The 18000-nt window shown below is 35.4% G+C and overlaps 1 protein-coding gene across 1 annotated transcript; it reads right to left on the reverse strand.

Annotated features, from left to right (window-relative positions):
• Window positions 1-1106: 1106 nt before the first annotated feature.
• On the reverse strand, window positions 1107-12305 carry SQD2 (sulfoquinovosyldiacylglycerol 2). Its single transcript, XM_012232511.4, has 11 exons — window positions 11711-12305; window positions 10322-10388; window positions 9685-9755; window positions 9242-9359; window positions 9087-9160; window positions 8898-8953; window positions 8722-8805; window positions 8396-8483; window positions 8229-8306; window positions 2002-2058; window positions 1107-1784 (listed from the first exon to the last, which is right to left on the reverse strand). The coding sequence occupies exons 1-11, from the start codon at window positions 12070-12072 to the stop codon at window positions 1289-1291; spliced, it is 1551 nt and encodes a 516-aa protein (XP_012087901.1). The 5' UTR covers window positions 12073-12305; the 3' UTR covers window positions 1107-1288.
• Window positions 12306-18000: the final 5695 nt, after the last annotated feature.

The raw sequence follows: 18000 nt of genomic DNA on the forward strand, positions 1-18000 counted from the left end.
TTTCTGATTTCATGGAGTATAATATTAGTATAAATCATTTATAAACAAGGCTTGGCCCTGTTGCCTGTAAATTAACGGGACCATGTCCTGTATACTTCAATTACATATTTGCATTACGGCTTTAGTATTATTATTATTATTATTATTATTATTATTATTATTTAATTTAGCAATACTTCTTATTTTATTTATTTATTACTTAGATTATATTTTATTTAGGGCTAATAATTTATTCTCTTGAAAAACGTTGTGTTCTTTTTATTTTATCCTAAGATTCTGGGTTGAATTTTGTTTTTGAGGTTTTGGATTAAATTTTACATTTATTCAATAGGCTAATTTGTAAGGTTTTTCATATACACTTTTAAGTGTTATTTTTTTACGAATCAAGAAAGAATTTACTATATTTTTACTTATTTATCCTTATTTATTGAATCAGCTACTACAGTAGAAGATGTTGAAATTTGATAAGGTAAAAGGGTATTGAGGTAATTTAAAATGAAAATTTTATATAATTAAAGATAAAATAATCATTTTCTTGTTATGTGTGAAAAATATGAAAGTTACGGTTTGAGTGGAACAAGGGAATATATTATTTTCTTAGAAAATTTTCATTATTATCAAATACGATAATTCAAATTTCCTATGCTACTTTCGCGGAATTCTACTTTCTTAAGAAAATAATTTTGCATAGAAAAACTAAATTCTCGCAACAAAACTGTTAAATTGATTCAAATTTAGTATTTTATGGCTTATTTCTAAAATGATTTGATCTGGCTTTTACAAACTATTTTTTTAGAACAATTTACTTTAAAACAGAAAAAAACCATGTCAAATAATTTCATGACATTTTTAGTACACACAGCTATTAAAATGAGAGAAATTTACAAATCCTTGGTCTTGCTTGAAAGTTTGTTTTGATGTTATACTAATATAATATGTATATGATTTTATTAATTGATGCACAAGTATTTTTTTACAGTATCAAACTGCATACCAAATTGTTTTTAAGGGAAAAAAAAAACCCCATGATACTACTTTTTTTTTTAAGGGAAAAAAAAAAAAAAAAACCACAGGCTAAATGCTATATTTTTCTTTGAAAGATATCATCACACTAATCTATCCAAACCATTTAAACTGCAAACCAGACCATAATTGATGGTCCAAAATATACAGCAAAAGAACAAATTCACAAACAATAAATAATCCACAACCCTTTTAGGTTCGTTTTCCTTTTTTTTTTTTTTTTTTTTTCCCCCTTATATATAACACTTTTTGCAGAGCAAATCCGTCACCTATAATTAACTTCTGGAGACGGGAAAATCCGCTTTACCAGCCACTGAATAGGTCTGAGTAGCTGTGCTCTCTTCTTTCGCCAGAACCAAATCGCAGCATTGTAATTTTCGTTACGGATTTTTCTAGTGGCTGCCCTCCAGTCATACTTTTCCATTTCTTGACGTGCTGCTTTACCCATGGTTTCTCTTAGTTCCTGGTTATTTAACAATGACTCTAATTTTCCCAAGCAGTCATCAATATCTCCTGGAGTGTACAGAAAACCAATTTTACCATCCTGTTCAGGAGGAATTATATCAGGAATTCCTCCAGCGCGGGCTCCCACAACAGGAATTCCTGAAGACATTGCCTCCAAAACAACAAGACCGAGTGTCTCAGATTCTGAAGGCATCACAAAAACATCCCCACTGGCATATGCCTGAGAAAGCTCTTCTCCTCCCAACATTCCAGTAAACACCGCAGGCATGCCAGAGAACATCTTTTCCAGCTCCTCTCTGCCAAGACAGGAGTTGTGATCCATAAAGTAAGAGTAGTGAGTTTACTGTTAAGGCTTTTATTTGCATGGAAGGAATTTTTTTTTTTTTTTTTTTGGTTTAACAATCCGCTTAAGAAATAAACAGAAAGAATTCAATTCTAAATTTGCAATCTGAAATTAGTGCAGACCAAATGACTAGCTTTCTTTGACTATTTCAAGAGAGTTCAAATGAATACCTATATGGCCCATCTCCAATAAAGGCAATTCTTGCGTCTGGAAGCCTATCCATGACCCTGTTACAATAAAATTTATTAAATCTGAATGTCATAAAGCCATGCCATGCTTTATAGCCAAGTGTATTAGAAAACCTGCATGCACCCGATCCATGTAGGTTTTCTAATACACATACCTGCCTGCTAAGCTATCAAAAGATTGCTAGATGTGCAAACATACAACCACGTCATACATCAGAAATAATATTCGTTGGTTGAAATTATGACGGTTACAATCACAGGAATAAGAGGGGAAAGAGGTAGAAGAAAAGGAAGATATGGTAGAGCACGAGATACCGTTGACAACTAAGATTGCGAATGAACGAAGTACAGAAAGTTTTGGCTGCATCAGGCTTGACTCATTTATGAAATGAACCGAGCTAAGTTGAGTAAAGGACTTGATAGAGATTAGAACGCAAGAACAGTAAGCAGAAACAGAATTGATTGAAGGACAGAATTTGTAGTAGTATTAGAAGAAGAAAGTTGAAGATAACAATGGAGAGTGACAAAAATGACTGTAAAACAGCCCCCAGGACATGAGCCCGAAGCAGATACTCTGCTCAATACAACAAAAGAGAATAAAGATGCCCTATACATGATTACTGCTAACATATATATAGAATCATTCCTAACAAACATGCTGAGCTGTCTCAATCCCTTCCTTGCTGCACACCGCTCCCCTTCGTTGCAGATTTATTCCTTCTATAATAAACCAAAAACGGTTTTGCACTTGATGATGTGGCATTCCTATCATTACCCACCCCTTCTGAAAAAGCCTTGTCCTCAAGGCTGAAATTCGGAAATTGTGCCTTCAAGTCAGACTCGTTTATCCAAGTTGCATCTGTTTCGTTTTGCCCCTGCCACTGAATTAATACCTGAGGTATTGGGCCTGAAGTGGAGTGCAGAGATCGTCGCTGGCAAACTTTATAGGGCTCAACCAATGGTCCTGCTTCTATGTCGAGACCATCCGGCAACTGTGCAATGATTGGATGGTTGCCAATTACCCTCTTGAGCTGAGACACATGGAATACAGGGTGTATTTTGGATCCCAAAGGCAGTTGGAGCTTATAAGCAACAGCCCCTACCTTCTTGAGTACTTCGAAGGGTCCGTAGAATCTAGCAGCCAGCTTGTCATTGACTCTATTGGCTACGGACTGCTGCCTATGTGGCCTAAGTTTAAGGAAGACCCTTTCCCCAACGGGGAACTGAACATCATGACGTTTGGGGTTAGCATATTTGGTCATCAGCTGCTGAGCTCTATGTAGATTGTAGCGGAGCTAAAAAGTATCTTATCCCTATCTTGGAGGTGCTGGGAAAGAGCTTCAACACGAGTTTCACCCGGTAGGAACCGCTGAAGGGTGGGGGGTGGCCTGCCATAGACTAGTTCAAATGGTGTTTTCTTAGCAGCTCCTTGATAATTGGTGTTATACCAATATTCTGCCCAGCAAAGCCACTTAGCCCATGATTTCGGATGCTCGGAGGAGAAACACCTGAGGTAGGATTCCAAGCTTCGGTTTAGCACCTCTGTCTGACCATCACTTTGGGGGTGATAAGCGGTGCTGAAGGACAGAGTAGTACCTTGCAAGCGGAAGAGTTCAGTCCAAAAGTTACTTAGGAACAATGGGTCGCGGTCACTGACAATAGTTACCGGAACACCATGGAGTCTCACAATCTCCCTCATAAACAGAGTGGCTGCGGATGCAGCTGTAAAAGGGTGTCGAAGGCCGAGAAAGTGAGCATATTTTGACAATCTATCAACCACCACTAAGATGCAGTCCACCCCTTGGGACTTTGGAAGGCCTGTGATGAAATCAAGAGCTATGTCCTCCCATATTTGGCTTGGAACTGGAAGTGGCTGCAACAGACCCGCTGGTGACTTAGCCTCATATTTGTGTGTTTGACAGATCAAGCAAGCAGCGACAAACTTCTTTATGGTGCCCATCATACCAGGCCAATAGAAATTGGAGGCAACCCTTTTGTAAGATCTATAAGCTCCTGAATGTCTGCCTAACGGAGTAGAATGAAACTCTTCTATGATCTTGGGTATCCACTTAGAGGAGGGAGGTAGCACCAATCGTCCCTTATAGAACAAATTCCCGTGGATGAGAGAATAGTGAGCTTGAGATGGTTTACCCGAAGAGATTTCTGAGATAATCTTGGAGAGAGTGGAATCTTGTTGGATTTCCTTAGAGATCGCATCCCAATCTATCCATTGTGGACCCGAGATGGCTTGAAATTCAACCTCATCATGACAGCGAGACAGGGCATCAGCTGCCCAATTGGTTTTTCCGGTCTTATATTCAATATTGAAATTGTATCCCATGAGCTTGGCTGACCAATATTGTTGGGCTGGTGTGGACACATTTTGTTGAAGAAGGTGCCTAAGGCTCTTTTGATCAGTCCTCACTATAAAACACCTCCCAATTAAGTATGGCCTCCAATGCCGGATTGCTAGAACAAGGGTCATCAACTCATTTTCATAAGCAGACCTGGACATGGCTAGGTCTCCGGTAGCCTTGCTGAAATAAGCAAGAGGCCTGTTATCTTGAAGGAGGACAGCCCCAATCCCAGACTTAGAAGCGTCGGTTTCGACTACAAAGGGCTTAGAGAAATTTGGCATTGCCAGTACAGGGGAAGTAGTCATGGCATGCTTGAGAGCAATGAATGCGTCTTGAGCATCTTGTGGCCATGTGAATTTGGCTTGGGCTTCCTTCTTGAGAAGAGTGGTGAGAGGGCGAGCTAGTTGTCCATAATTGGCGATAAAGCGCCTATAATACCCTATAATACCCAGAAATCCTCGCACTGCCTTGGTAGATTTTGGAATGGGCCACTGTAGGATACTTGAGACTTTGGAAGGATCCATAGCAACTTCATCCTTAGAGATAATATGCCCCAGGTATTCAACTGATTTCCGGCCAAAGAAACATTTCTTTTGATTGAGCTGAAGTTTGTTATCACAAAGCAGCTGGAGCACAAGCCTTAAGTGTTTCAAGTGAGAATCCCAACTGTTACTATACACCAAAATATCGTCGAAGAAGACTAAGACAAATTTCCGGAGATAGGGGCAAAAGAGATCGTTCATTACCACTTGAAATGTGGCGGGCGCATTGGTTAACCCAAACGGCATGACAAGAAATTCGTAATGGCCCGAGTGTGTCCGGAAAGCTGTCTTGGGAGTATCAGCTTCAGCCACCCTAATTTGATAAAACCCGGACTTAAGGTCTAGTTTAGAGAAGACCTGAGAACCATGCAATTCGTCCAACAGTTCCTAGATAACCAGAATGGGATACTTATGAGGAATTGTAGATCGGTTTAGTTGCCTGTAGTCAACGCAAAACCGCCAGCTGCCATCCTTTTTCTTGACTAGGAGGACGGGACTAGAATATGGGCTGGAGCTGGGTTTGATAATTCCAGCTGAAAGCATATCATGCACCAACCTCTCGATCTCATCTTTCTTAATGTGGCCATACCTATAAGGTTTCACAGATATTGGTCCCTGACCTGGCTGAAGGGCGATCCTGTGATCAGTGGAACGACGAGGAGGGAGGCCATAGATTTCCTGAAAAACAGAAGCATGAGCCGCAAGAAGTTCCTGTAATTGTTGGCTCTCAGAATCATAATTCTCTACCGTGGGGACACATGACATTGGAGGAGGATCTATGGACAGTTCCAGTAGGACTGCAGAGAAAGACACATCTGTGACCTAAGAGAATGATTTGGCGGAAATCGCTCCCCGGGTTAGAGATGGATCACCACATAATTCCACCAACTGATTTTGATGTAGGAACTTCATAGTAAGCTGCTGCCAATTCACCTGCACATCACCAAGAGTTTCCAACCATGCAACACCCAATATTATATCAAGACCTCTCAACGGAAATATAAAGAAATCACCAGAAATAGTGTAGGAACCCAATTGTAATTGTAAGTTGCTGCACACGCCGGAAGTTTTCATGAGGTGGCCATCACCAAGCTTGACAAGGAACGGGTCAGTGGGTTCAACTGCCAAATTCAGTGTCGTAGCAAGATCCGAGGACACAAAATTGTGGCTAGCTCCGCTGTCCACCATGACTAATACTGAGTGAGAAGCCAGTAGAGCCATAATCTTCATAGTCTTGGGTTGAGAGAGACCATAGGCAGAACATAAGGAAAGCTCAAGCTGCTGGAAATGGGTTTCATTGAGGTTCACGGGCAAAGGTGTGAAGATATCTGAATCTAATTCGTGTAGGAGCCCTTCATCTGTGAGAGTTTCATGCTCTCCTCCTATTATTGCCCGTAGGGATTTGTGAGGACATTCATGAAGTGGAGAGTAAGGTTGTTTGCAATGAAAACAGAGCCCCTTCTCTCTTAATTCTTGGTATTCTTTGTGAGAATAGTGCTTGAATCCACGGTTTCTGGGAGAGGGAGTGGAATTTTGAGGAGCAGGGAGAAAGGGTTGGCGAGAGGGAAAATCTGGAGGTCTGGAGGAGTGGGTTATGGTTTGAGTATTGGGTCGGGTCGAGTTTTGGGTGGGTGGTAGAGTTTGAAGTGGGGCGGGTGAGAAAAATTTAGGGCCCAGACCAAACTTACCTGGAGAATCGCTACTAGATGATCGCAGCGTGGGTTTCTGAGTATATGGTGACTGCAATTCTCGTTCAACCTCCAGTGCAACTCTCATCGCGCGATGCAGTTCCTGAGAATCAGAGGAACGTATTCTAACTCGGATTTCTTCTTTTAACCCATTTAGAAAATATCCCAATAGTTGAAAATCTGTGAGGTCTGGAGTTTGTGCGGCTTGGGTAATGAATTCATCAATGAAGGTGGACACCGAGTTCAATTGTTTTGTGGCAGCAAGCAGCTCGTAGGGATTATCCGAATTTGAACCACTGTATTTGATGAGGAGTTGATGAGGAGTTCGATTTTGAGTTGGGTCCATGTGAGGTTTGGAGTGCGGCCTCTAAGCCATCGTAACCAGTGGAGAGGATGGTCCTTCATACCCACGAGAGCCATGGCAACAAACCGGTCTGGAGGGGTGGTTTGTAACTCAAAATATTGCTCAGATCTTGCAATCTAGCCTAATGGGTCAGTTCCGGTGAAAATGGGCATTTCGAGTTTTTGAATGTAGTTATGGGTTGAAGATGAGGAGTGTGGGTGAAGGTCGGTGGTGGTGAGTGGGGAATGGGAATTGATGGTAGCAGATTGGTCTGGGTTTTGTGGGTTGGATGGTGAAGGAGGAGGATGTGTTAGATGAAGAAGCAGGGGATGGACCTGTGAGAAGAAGGTGTTTAAGCTCTTGGAGACCTTGTTGAAGCTCCGAAAGCTGGCGGGAATTATCAAGTCTGATAGAAGCAATAGAGTCTTCAATGGAGGCGACGTTCTTCTAGAGTTTCCACCCTTTGATCCATTCTGGTCTTGGGCATTCAGAAAAAATCCAAAGCAGGTCGGACCAAATGATAGAGATTAGAACGCAAGAACAGTAAGGAGAAACAGAATTGATTGAAGGACAGAATTTGTAGTAGTATTAGAAGAAGAAAGTTGAAGATAACAATGGAGAGTAACAAAAATGACTGTAAAACAGCCCCCAGGACTTGAGCCCGAAGCAGATACTCTGCTCAATACAACAAAAGAGAATAAAGATGCCCTATACATGATTACTGCTAACATATATATAGAATCATTCCTAACAAACATGTTGAGCTGTCTCAATCCCTTCCTTGCTGCACACCGCTCCCCTTCGTTGCAGATTTATTCCTTCTATAATAAACCAAAAACGGTTTTGCACTTGATGACGTGGCATTCCTATCAAGACTACTCATACATGGCTTGTCGTTAAACAATTTGTACAATAAAATTGTCACAAGGATTGTAAATTGAAAAAAATACACTTCTCTAATGATTTTGTTTTAGCAAACAGCTTCAAGCATGTATGTTTATAAATATTACAAGTGAGCTTGTTCATTAATAACTAAAGACCAGAGCTTACAAAATATTTACCAGAATGAACCAAAAAGTGAAGAAACTGTAATAACTGTATTTCATGAATTCAATTGGTTTTTAACCCAGCACCAAATCAATAGCACAAAGTGCCTTTAAAGCTAATTAAGACAGCCCCAAAAGTTCTATCCATATTTTTAAACTTTCAAGAGGTTGATGGTGAAAGTGCTTTATTCTGGTTCAGAGAGAGAGAGAGAGAGAGAGAGATAATGTTGTACCTTTTCAGGAAATCCAAACTCTTCTCAACTCCCAGCCGTCCAACATGGACTATTAATGGTTTCTCAGGTTCACCATTGCTGTTCAGAAAAAAAATAAATACATCATTCAGAAAAACTCATATGATAAGGTGTTATGGCTTAGGCATAAAGAATGAGTGTTGTCTTGCCTTAATCTCCATCGCATTTCCTGTGAGCGGAAACGAGGGTGGAAACTTTCAGAATCAACACCCTTATTCCAAAGGCGAATCCTATTAGCTGGAAAATAAACAAAACTGATCTGTTTAAAATAACGTTGAAGGAAATATTTGAGCAAAGAAATATTTATAAATGAAAAAGGTATTTGTTATAATGGGTACTAAAATGCCATAGAAAATTATTGAAAAACAAAAGTAGCTGGAAATTCGCGCACAGCCATACATACTGAATTTCTCTTAGATGAGAAATGAACTGTGGAAAGATGATCAGTAATTAGGTACTAGATGTTTGTGTTCACCTGCTGTCACCCTAGCCGCTTGGAGATCCCTCCCTATGGCAGCTGAAGGCACCAATGTAAGATCAGCTGCTCTATGAAGAAATTCTGATAACAAGGCAAATTTGTTGCTGGACTCAGAAATCTTAAAGCCTTTGACAAATGCATTGAAACACAACAAAGATATAAAACTCACATACTTATGATCAACCACATGGGTTTCACCAGCCAGCTAAAAGTGTACCTTGGGATGTATCTGCAAATGAAATCAAGAATCATGCTCAGCCATGGTTCACTACATGCCTAAAGAAATCTGGCCATATGTCTAAAGAAGCAGCATAAGTATGTGCATCCAAAAGTGTTAAAGATCAAAGAAGAATCAGACTCACACAGGGACATGGGTGTGATAAGACATCACAATGGGGACGCACAATAATTTCGCAATAATGAGGGCACCGAAAACCTTCAACACAGATTGCAACTGTCAGCCATCTATTTCCAACCAATTTCTGATATTCACTCCATCTTTGAATTTAAAACTTACCATTATCCCTGGTGAAGATGCATGTATTATATCAGGCTTAAACCGTGCAACCTCCGAAATTATTCTTGGACTGAGTGCCAGAGAAAGTGGAACCTTCTGGTACCAGGGGCAGGGAAAACTGTAAAGAGGGGGAAATTTGAGTTTTGTAAGAGTAAATCTGTCTTTTAAGACCAACATTACTGACAAAATTTCAATAACAATACTAATATTTAAATCATGCAATTGTACTATGACTACACTAGAGTACTCTATACATAAGAGCAATTTGAAATAGTTAATACAATATAAATGTAGCAGTATATTACTTATATGCCAAAAGAACAAAACAACCTCCAACTTGACAATATATTATAAAAATGGATCCCTACAATTTGCACCTATAGAAAATATTTCACTTAAATTATGGGTAAAGGGGAAAAACAGCTTAAGGTTACTATAGCAACCTCCGTGATCCAATCAATTTTGCTCCATAAAACTCCTGAGGTACTCCTTCATGTGTTGTCACGACCATCACCTATCCCATACATCAACAAAACAATTTATTAGCTATAAAATGCAATTTGCAATGTCAACAGAGGAAGCAATGTTCGTCGAAACAGAAATTTGCTGCTTTCTTGATAGTTAGACTGGAAACAGCAAATGGAAAATGAGCTGAGATCAAACATTTTGCCATGGTAAGGTGATTATTTGATAATTGTTGTTGAAGAGTTTTTAACTCTGAATTAATGCTGGTAACCTAAACAAAAATAAATAGCATCCCCAAGGGAATGCCACAATGGTTAGAACATAGAATTCCAAAAGGATATCTTATGTTCAAAATCAATTGCAGTTGGGTGAGGGGTTCCACTTGATGGGAAAGGACTATCCTTTCTTATGTGACCAAGCTTTCCCAATAAACTAAAATTGAAAATACTAGAGAGACAGAATTTGTACCATAAAGTAGGCAACAAGCAAACTATCCCCACCATATACTCAAGCTTGAGAAGCAATGGCAATTTCCAGCATAGTAGGGATATGTTTGGATTGCAAGGGATTTAAAACAAGTCATGCCCATTACTGGTGAAGACATTAGAAAATTACCTCATCCCCCATTTCACGTAAATATCTGATAAAATTCTGGAACCGATTTTTATACCCTGACACATATCTGCAAAACAAAAGGAATTAGATAACAACTAATGAGTGCCCACTAAAAATATTGAGAATTCAAAACATAAACTGTGTAAAACATTAACAAACAAAAAAACCAGGGTGATATATGTGTTACACTATAAGGCATTCCTATGATTGATCCATTTCAGCCAAGTTCATGCATGTGTCTTTTTTTTTTTTCCCCTCTCTATTTCTGAAGCAACTCAAAATGGTTGGGAATCACTAATCAAATACAAGCTACAATACTATAGTATATAATTACATACTCCAACTTAGTAGTCGTAATATTTTAAGTTGTGTTTGGATATATTGAAAGCTAGGAGAAAGATCAAAAGTGCACATGGGAGCAATCATCTGTAATAACGTGGGCAGATAGCTTAAATTATGGGAGGAACTTTGTACCTGATGAATTTTAGAGATTGTTGTGTCTACAACTATATGGTACATTTTGATGCTTAAGCTAATACTAATCAAATTCCCAGTACAAACAGAACAGCTGCCTCACCATTAGGCTAATAGATCAAAACTTTAAACCTTCAAAACCTTGAAGAAAAATATAACAGAACAGAGCAGACACAAAATAATACTAAAAAGCCAATACTTAGCTGGAAAAATCATTAAAGAGGAACAAACGGGTATAGTAGAATAACATCAATCCAAACTGACCAGCTAAGAATAAAATTGACAAAATATATCATATCTCGAAACATGTCAGTCAAGCACTCCTAATAAAGGATAAATTTCACATACCAAGAACCCACTGATTACATAACAATATACCAACGAGTAAAACATTAATTTTATCATAGAGCATTCAGCTAAGTAACAAATCAGAAGCCAAGTAAATGTGGAGCATATTCCATATAAAATCACAAACCAAAAAGGCAAAGACTATAAGTGTAGATAAAACATACTTAATCAGATTATTCTAAAATTGAAGGAACCGCCTAATTAGATGGATCCATATTTAAAAACATCTGCAACTGGCAGAGCACAGTGAAAAATGCCACATTGGCAAGAGCAACCTAAAGGTACCTTTCCTATAGAAAAACATCAGTCAAAAAAAAAAAAAAAATCAAGCATATAACTTCTAATTTTACTCTAGAACCATGAAATTTATCTAATCAGACACAAGCCAGTAACAGAAAAATCGAAGCCAATGGTTGGTCATACCCAAAAGAAAGATTCACAAAAAGAATTAACATATAATTGAACCCATCACTCCAATATCTTATTGAAAAAAAATCAAACATAAACCAAGACAGCAAAATATTTGCCGGCGCTGGGGGATGGTGTTGGAGGGAAGAAAGGACTCACGCAAATGGAGAAGGTTCAACAAAGAGAGCAATGCGCCGTGGCCTCGCATTAGTCTCGGCATCAAGCAAAGGAGGAGGATTCTCCTCCTCTTCTTCTTCTTCTTCTCTAACCTCCCTAATAGTCATATCACTATTATTATCTTTAGCTCTAACAAGAGGGTATCTTTTTAGCTTCCCAGATTCCCGATTGCAAGAAATAGTAAGGAGTCGTGTCCTAAAAGAAGAAAAACTTAAAGGACAGGAAGATACAGAACAACAACAAGAAGAAGAGCTAAAAGAAGAAGACAGAGAGGGAAAAGTGACGGTGGGGAGAAAGGGAGGAGAGAGAGCAGGATTTATAGAGAGAGATAAAGAGGTTGTCATGATAAGGCAGGACAGTCTAATATAGTTGGCTTGGGTATTTGTTGAATGATTAATTTAGCAGTAGTTGCTTATTACTTGTAGAGTTGTAGTTGCGTTAAAAAAAGAGAGAAGAAATTTTTGAAAAAGGAATCTTGGAAGGAACAAACGCGATGGATATTCTCCAAAAAGGCGGGTCTCACTGTCTGTGCGAGGAATAAGAAGGCATCAAGAGGTAGCCATGTGAGTATATGCCCATTTTCCCCGTTTCGGCTCTCTGGCAATGCCTGTGCTGCCTTCTCTGTTTTTTACTGTGTGTTTGCTGGGACCTCCTTACAGGTCAAAATTTTTAAATATCTTTCTCCTTTCTGTTTATCTTTCTAATTTTTAGTGAAAATTATTAAATAATTAAATAAATACACTTCCATAAGTATTTTCTGATTTTAATAATCCATTTGGAATAAATGAATTATAATTATAGAATTCATTTATAAATGAATTTTACTTAAAATTTATTTACGAATAAAATTATTATGTTTAGTGTGCTACAATTTAAAATAAGAAATTCTTGAATTCTACAAAATTACGTTCAGAATAAATTCTTAAATAAAAATTTATTTGTCTTTATTTCTTATAACACCCTTGATATAATAATTTAATAAAAATAAATAACAAATACCAATTACATTATTATGTATAATATAATAGCTTGTCATTTTTTATTAAAATATAAATAATAAATTTCATATAAATAAATACACTAATATTCCATGCTAATTAAAATTATATAAACAGTAACATTTATCATAATAATTTTTTTAATAGATGTAAACATTTTTGTTGATTTAGTAATTAATTTGAAAATTAAAAAATATTAAGAATGTTATTATTGTTTTTAATTGCATTTGGAAACATTCGCTCTAGACTTCAAAAAGAAAAAACAAAGTCATTATTAGTTTGAAATGCATAGTAGCTACAGAGTTTCAAGTTAATCTCAATTTATGATTGTTTTTTTTTTTTTAATTGTTATATCCGTGTTAATTGATAAGCTTTTTTTTTTTTAGGATTAAATTATTTTTGTTGTTGTTTCATAAAAATGCAATTTTATAATTATGATAGATTGTAATAAATTAAATTTTATATATATATATATATATATATATATATATATATATATATATATATATATATATATATCTTTAAGTTTTTATATGTACAATATACCTAATAACATTGTTTTTTATTTTTTTATATTCTCTCACAAATAAGTTGATTATTATTATTATTATTATTATTATATATGTGCAAATATATGTTTTTTTTTTAAATCGGTTTGAAATAAATGAATTTCACAACATTTTGTGAAGTGTGTAATTAAGCTTTGTTTTTGTAAGTTCTTCTCTGCTATGAAAATCGTGCATAATAGTATACAATGCACTAGCTAAAAGATTTAATTTAAGTAGTTCGTATGTATTTAGGTTTCAAACTAAATATATATCAATTAATTATTGTTAGAACATTTAGAAGGATTATCCAATGAAAATAAAATGCTAAAAAAAAGAAAAATGTTTAAAAAATAGAAAATTAAAAAAAAAAAAAAAAGAAAAAAGGAAAGCCAAATCAGCTTTGTGATTTTCTTCTTCTATTTGCTTCGGGATTATCTATATCTATATATATATACCTAACCAGTGCCTTTCATATTACCAAAAAAAGAAAAACTTCCTTTCAAAACTTCCGTTCAATGAGAATTTTTTTTCCGTCATATACGTGAGATATGAATTTTCATCATCTATCTGTATCGTTGGATATTTGTCACAATCTAAGTATATAAAGTAAAATTCGATGGAAAAAAACCACGTGACAAGTAAAATTCCGTCAATTTAAGATTTAAGATGAGGTGAATCTGGGTTTGAAAAATATGACTAACTTGTCTAGAAATGAGAACATTTTATTCACGAGTACAAAAAAAAAAAAAACAAAAATAAATAAAAAAGGCTAAACTGAGAACAATGCTTAAAATATTTATATTTTTATTGATTTGATTGATGGACGGGTCTAAGGTCTGGTTCTAACCAAACATTATCGTTAAAAAATAAAACCTCACATCCATAACCTCTATTCTATTAAAAAGGATAAGGTGAGAAAAATATTTAAGATATTTTTATTTTTATTAGTTTGGGTCGTGGATAGGCTATAAATCGGGTCTAAGCAAATATTATGGTTGTGTCCGTAATAATTTTTTTAGATAGCTTTTAAACATTATTTTTTTATAGTGTTTTATAACATTAAGTTTAAAATGGTTTTTAAAAATTCACATAGCATTTTGTAAAAAGTTAACTTGTTTTAAAGATTAAAATAACATTTTGTAAAAAGTTAACCCATATATCATCCTTCAACCACTCAAATAACAATTCTAATTCTTCTAAAAAAAAAAAAAACAATTCTAAACATATATGGAGCAAGTCTACAATATTTTTAAATACTGAAATATACACAAAAAGAAAAAAGATAAATTTATTAATTAGATAAAATCTCAATTTGTAAATAATAATTCAAGGCAAATATTTTGTGGTAGCATAAGAATTAGGCCATATGCATATTTTGGACCCGGTACGTTTTCAAAAAAATTCTGCGGCCTTTATACTTTCTGAGGTCCTATAAGGTATCTCTATTTATTTTTTTTATATTTAATGGGTACCTATCATGGGGAGATGAAGTGCGTGCAACTCATCCCTCACCTACAAAAATGTGATGACATGTGAGAGAGAGAAACACATCATATACCGCATCAGATTAAATGGTCAAAAATATACATTTGGTCAAAGCCTTCCAAGCCCCCCTCCTTCGTTCAAACCTTCCAAAGAAGTAGGAAACTGTTACTCTCCTACTCCTCCACCACTGACGCTGCCACTGGAGACGCCACCATCTCCTCCTTCCTCCACCACCACCGCTTCCGATGTCGAGGCCGCCATCTCTTCCTCCCTCATCTTTCGTCTTCCTCTTATGCTTCTAAAACCCATCAAATTGGGAGAAAGGAAAATAAATCTTCTTTTACTTCTTAAAAGCATTTTAATTTATTTTAATCACCTCTAGAGTACAAAATCAAAGAAGAGCAAAACTTGATCTACTATAAAAAGAAAGCTAAACTAGAAAATAAAAAAAAAAGGGTTATTGTTATTCAAGATAAAAAGGAGAAGAAATGGTTTCAAGGTGCAAAGTAAGAAAGAGGTACCCATTTTTTACCATCATCACCACTTTTACCTCCCACACCTCCACCTCCTCCTCCACCGATGAGTCCTAGATCTGACATATGAACATTGATAACAAGCTTCTTCACTACCCATCCTCATCCGCCGCCACCATCTCAGTCATCAAGCTGAGACTTCTGAGATTCCTTTGTTCCACCATCTCCTTTGGCATTATGGTCGGTTACTGAGGAGGAATGTGAAGAGGTGACAACATGGCAAATAAACAAGCTTTCACTCTTTCCACACTTTTAGCGTGGCGAGATACATATTAAATATGAAAAAAAAGTAAATAAAGGTACTTTATAGGACCTCTGCAAAATATAAGGGACAACAAAATTTTTTTAAAAAAGTACATGGTCCAAAATATGCATTTAGCCATAAGAATTATCTGTCCAATTTGGACCATAAGAATTATCTGTCCAAGTCTTTGGAAGTTATGTCGCAAGATGAAAGTGTGTTGAACATGTGAGATTGAATAAATAGTACCATTTGGGCACATCGCATGCTTGTCCTTTGATGGACATTATATTTATATATCACCTTTTGGTCCGTCACTGTAGAAATGGTCCTATCCACAACTCTCCACTTCCCATTTTGGTTTTAATTATGGTATCACTTTATGTTATGTGTATTACAGTGATGAACTCGGATTTTTTATTTTTTTTCAAAAAAAAAAAAAAAAAAAAAAAAAAAAAAAAAAAAGACTGGAAACGTCAAACTAATGCGGAAAGGATTCTTAGACCCAAACAACATTCCCAGTCCAGTGCACTAACAGAAGCCCAAGGCCCAAAGTCCTGACTATAGCGTAGATTTTTTTACGTCAACTTAGGTAAATTCAGTCGTCAACTAAAACGTTATAGTCTAACATATAAATACAGCGCTAGTGTTAAAACCGTCCATGCGCGAATTTGTTTAGATATAATATTATTTAAGTATTCGTTTTCGAGCCCGTTTAAAATTTTATTATCCATATTCATCTAAAATCGACTCAAAAATACTTATTATTTTATAATTGTGCTAAACAATTTAAGAGACTTATCATTTAAGACAAAATTTTCTGCTTTTATATATTACTCTCTTCGTCCCATTTTGTTTACTTGTTATTCCTTTTTTGAAATCTCCAAATATTTGCAACGTTTCTAAATTTAGACATATAAATAATTATTTTTCTCATAACAACCTTTATAATTATTCATGAACGAAGAACTTTTAGTATGTTAATGAGTGATTAAGGATAAAGAAGGCAAAATAACTTTTGTTAACTAAATTCTTAATATGCATGTTTTGTCAAACCAAACAAATAAAATGGGACGGAGGGGTATTATATAGATTTGATGTTTGGGGTTAAAATAAATAATAAATAAATAAGGAAATGAGTTGTTTTTTTTTTTCTTTTGAAAAAAAAAAAAAGGGTGGTTGTTAATTGTTGATTTGTTAGAAAATGACAACAGAGAGGCATTCGTTTCTATAAAAAAAATCTGAGGATCAGTATTTATGCCACTGGATATACTTTTTTATTTTTAACTATTTTAATAACGTGGACGTCTCTCACTAATAATTATTCATCCAACCAATGCTAATTAGCAAATTAACTTCGTTAATATTGATAACTGAGGCGTGTTTAATTAAGTAATGAAGATTTAATATTCGCTGGCTTCATTAATTATATTTATCTAATTATCTTGATCCAGTGGCACGTGGTTTCTTTTTCCAATTTTGCTCAGAAAAACAAAAAAAAAAAAAAAAAAAAAAAAAAAAAAAAATTAAGTTTCCGTCTTTCAGATTACTTGCAAGTAAAAGAAAAGAAAAACATAATTGAAGTTGACAAAACAGGTGAGTTTGAAAGTTATTGAATCCTCTTCTTTAATGGTGGATATATTAGGAATGATACAGTCAACAGATTAAAAAAAAAAAAAAAAAAAGGCTCCCCTCAAAAACACGTTCCTAGTACTTATCTTTAAAATAGTTATATTAATTCATGTATCATCCTAAACTTGAAACGTATTATTATGGATAACGTGGAATGATCAAATGAATCGACTCGAATTGACCCGAGCTCCGACGAGCTTAAGCTAAACTAATTTAAACATAGTCAAGATTTAAATGTGAAATTAAAATTTACTTGTCATTGAATAAAATTTATCGCGATAATAATTATTTAATTTGTATGTTTCAAAGTACCTGAACTACAGTGTGCAAAACCTCAGTTTGGCGTTGCTTTATTGATTATTCAAACAATTCAAAATGTTTGTGATGTCTCAAATTAACTACTACTGGTGGCAGTGATAGGCTTTAAGGAAAGACGAAATGAGAGATTTAGGGTAAATTACTAATTTTCACTTCATTTTTCTTTTCATTTATTTAGATGGCTTTTGTTGTTCAGTCCGATCAACATATCTCTACAAAATATTTCTCTGCCTTCTTTAATAGCTTTACGTTGCATGTATGGTTCTTGATGTTTTTTATTATTAATTCTTCATTAGATTTATATATGTATGTGACGTTTTTTCCTTCATCTTCCTGTCAGATTATATCATCGGTATATCTGCAATTCTTCTTAAACATTTTCCTATCTTTTTTCATAGTTTTCTGTTCAACACTAATTGTTGGTATTCTCAATTCTTTATAAATTTTACGAGTTTCATCTTAGTTTATCATTTATCTGAAATTATTACTATTTGGTTTTATTTAGTATATATATATT

The sequence above is a fragment of the Jatropha curcas genome, chromosome 2, assembly GCF_041381405.1.
Source record: "Jatropha curcas cultivar XTBG-Jc1 chromosome 2, XTBG_Jcur_1.0, whole genome shotgun sequence".
Taxonomy (NCBI): domain Eukaryota; kingdom Viridiplantae; phylum Streptophyta; class Magnoliopsida; order Malpighiales; family Euphorbiaceae; genus Jatropha; species Jatropha curcas.

Coding starts and splice junctions, on each gene's coding strand:
- SQD2 (XM_012232511.4), bottom strand. CDS start 12,072: ATGACAACCTCTTTATCTCTCTCTATAAATCCTGCTCTCTCTCCTCCC. Junction 10,389..11,710: donor GTTGAACCTTCTCCATTTGC/GTGAGTCCTTTC, acceptor TTTGTTTTGCAG/ATATGTGTCAGGGTATAAAA. Junction 9,756..10,321: donor TACGTGAAATGGGGGATGAG/GTAATTTTCTAA, acceptor TGTATGGGATAG/GTGATGGTCGTGACAACACA.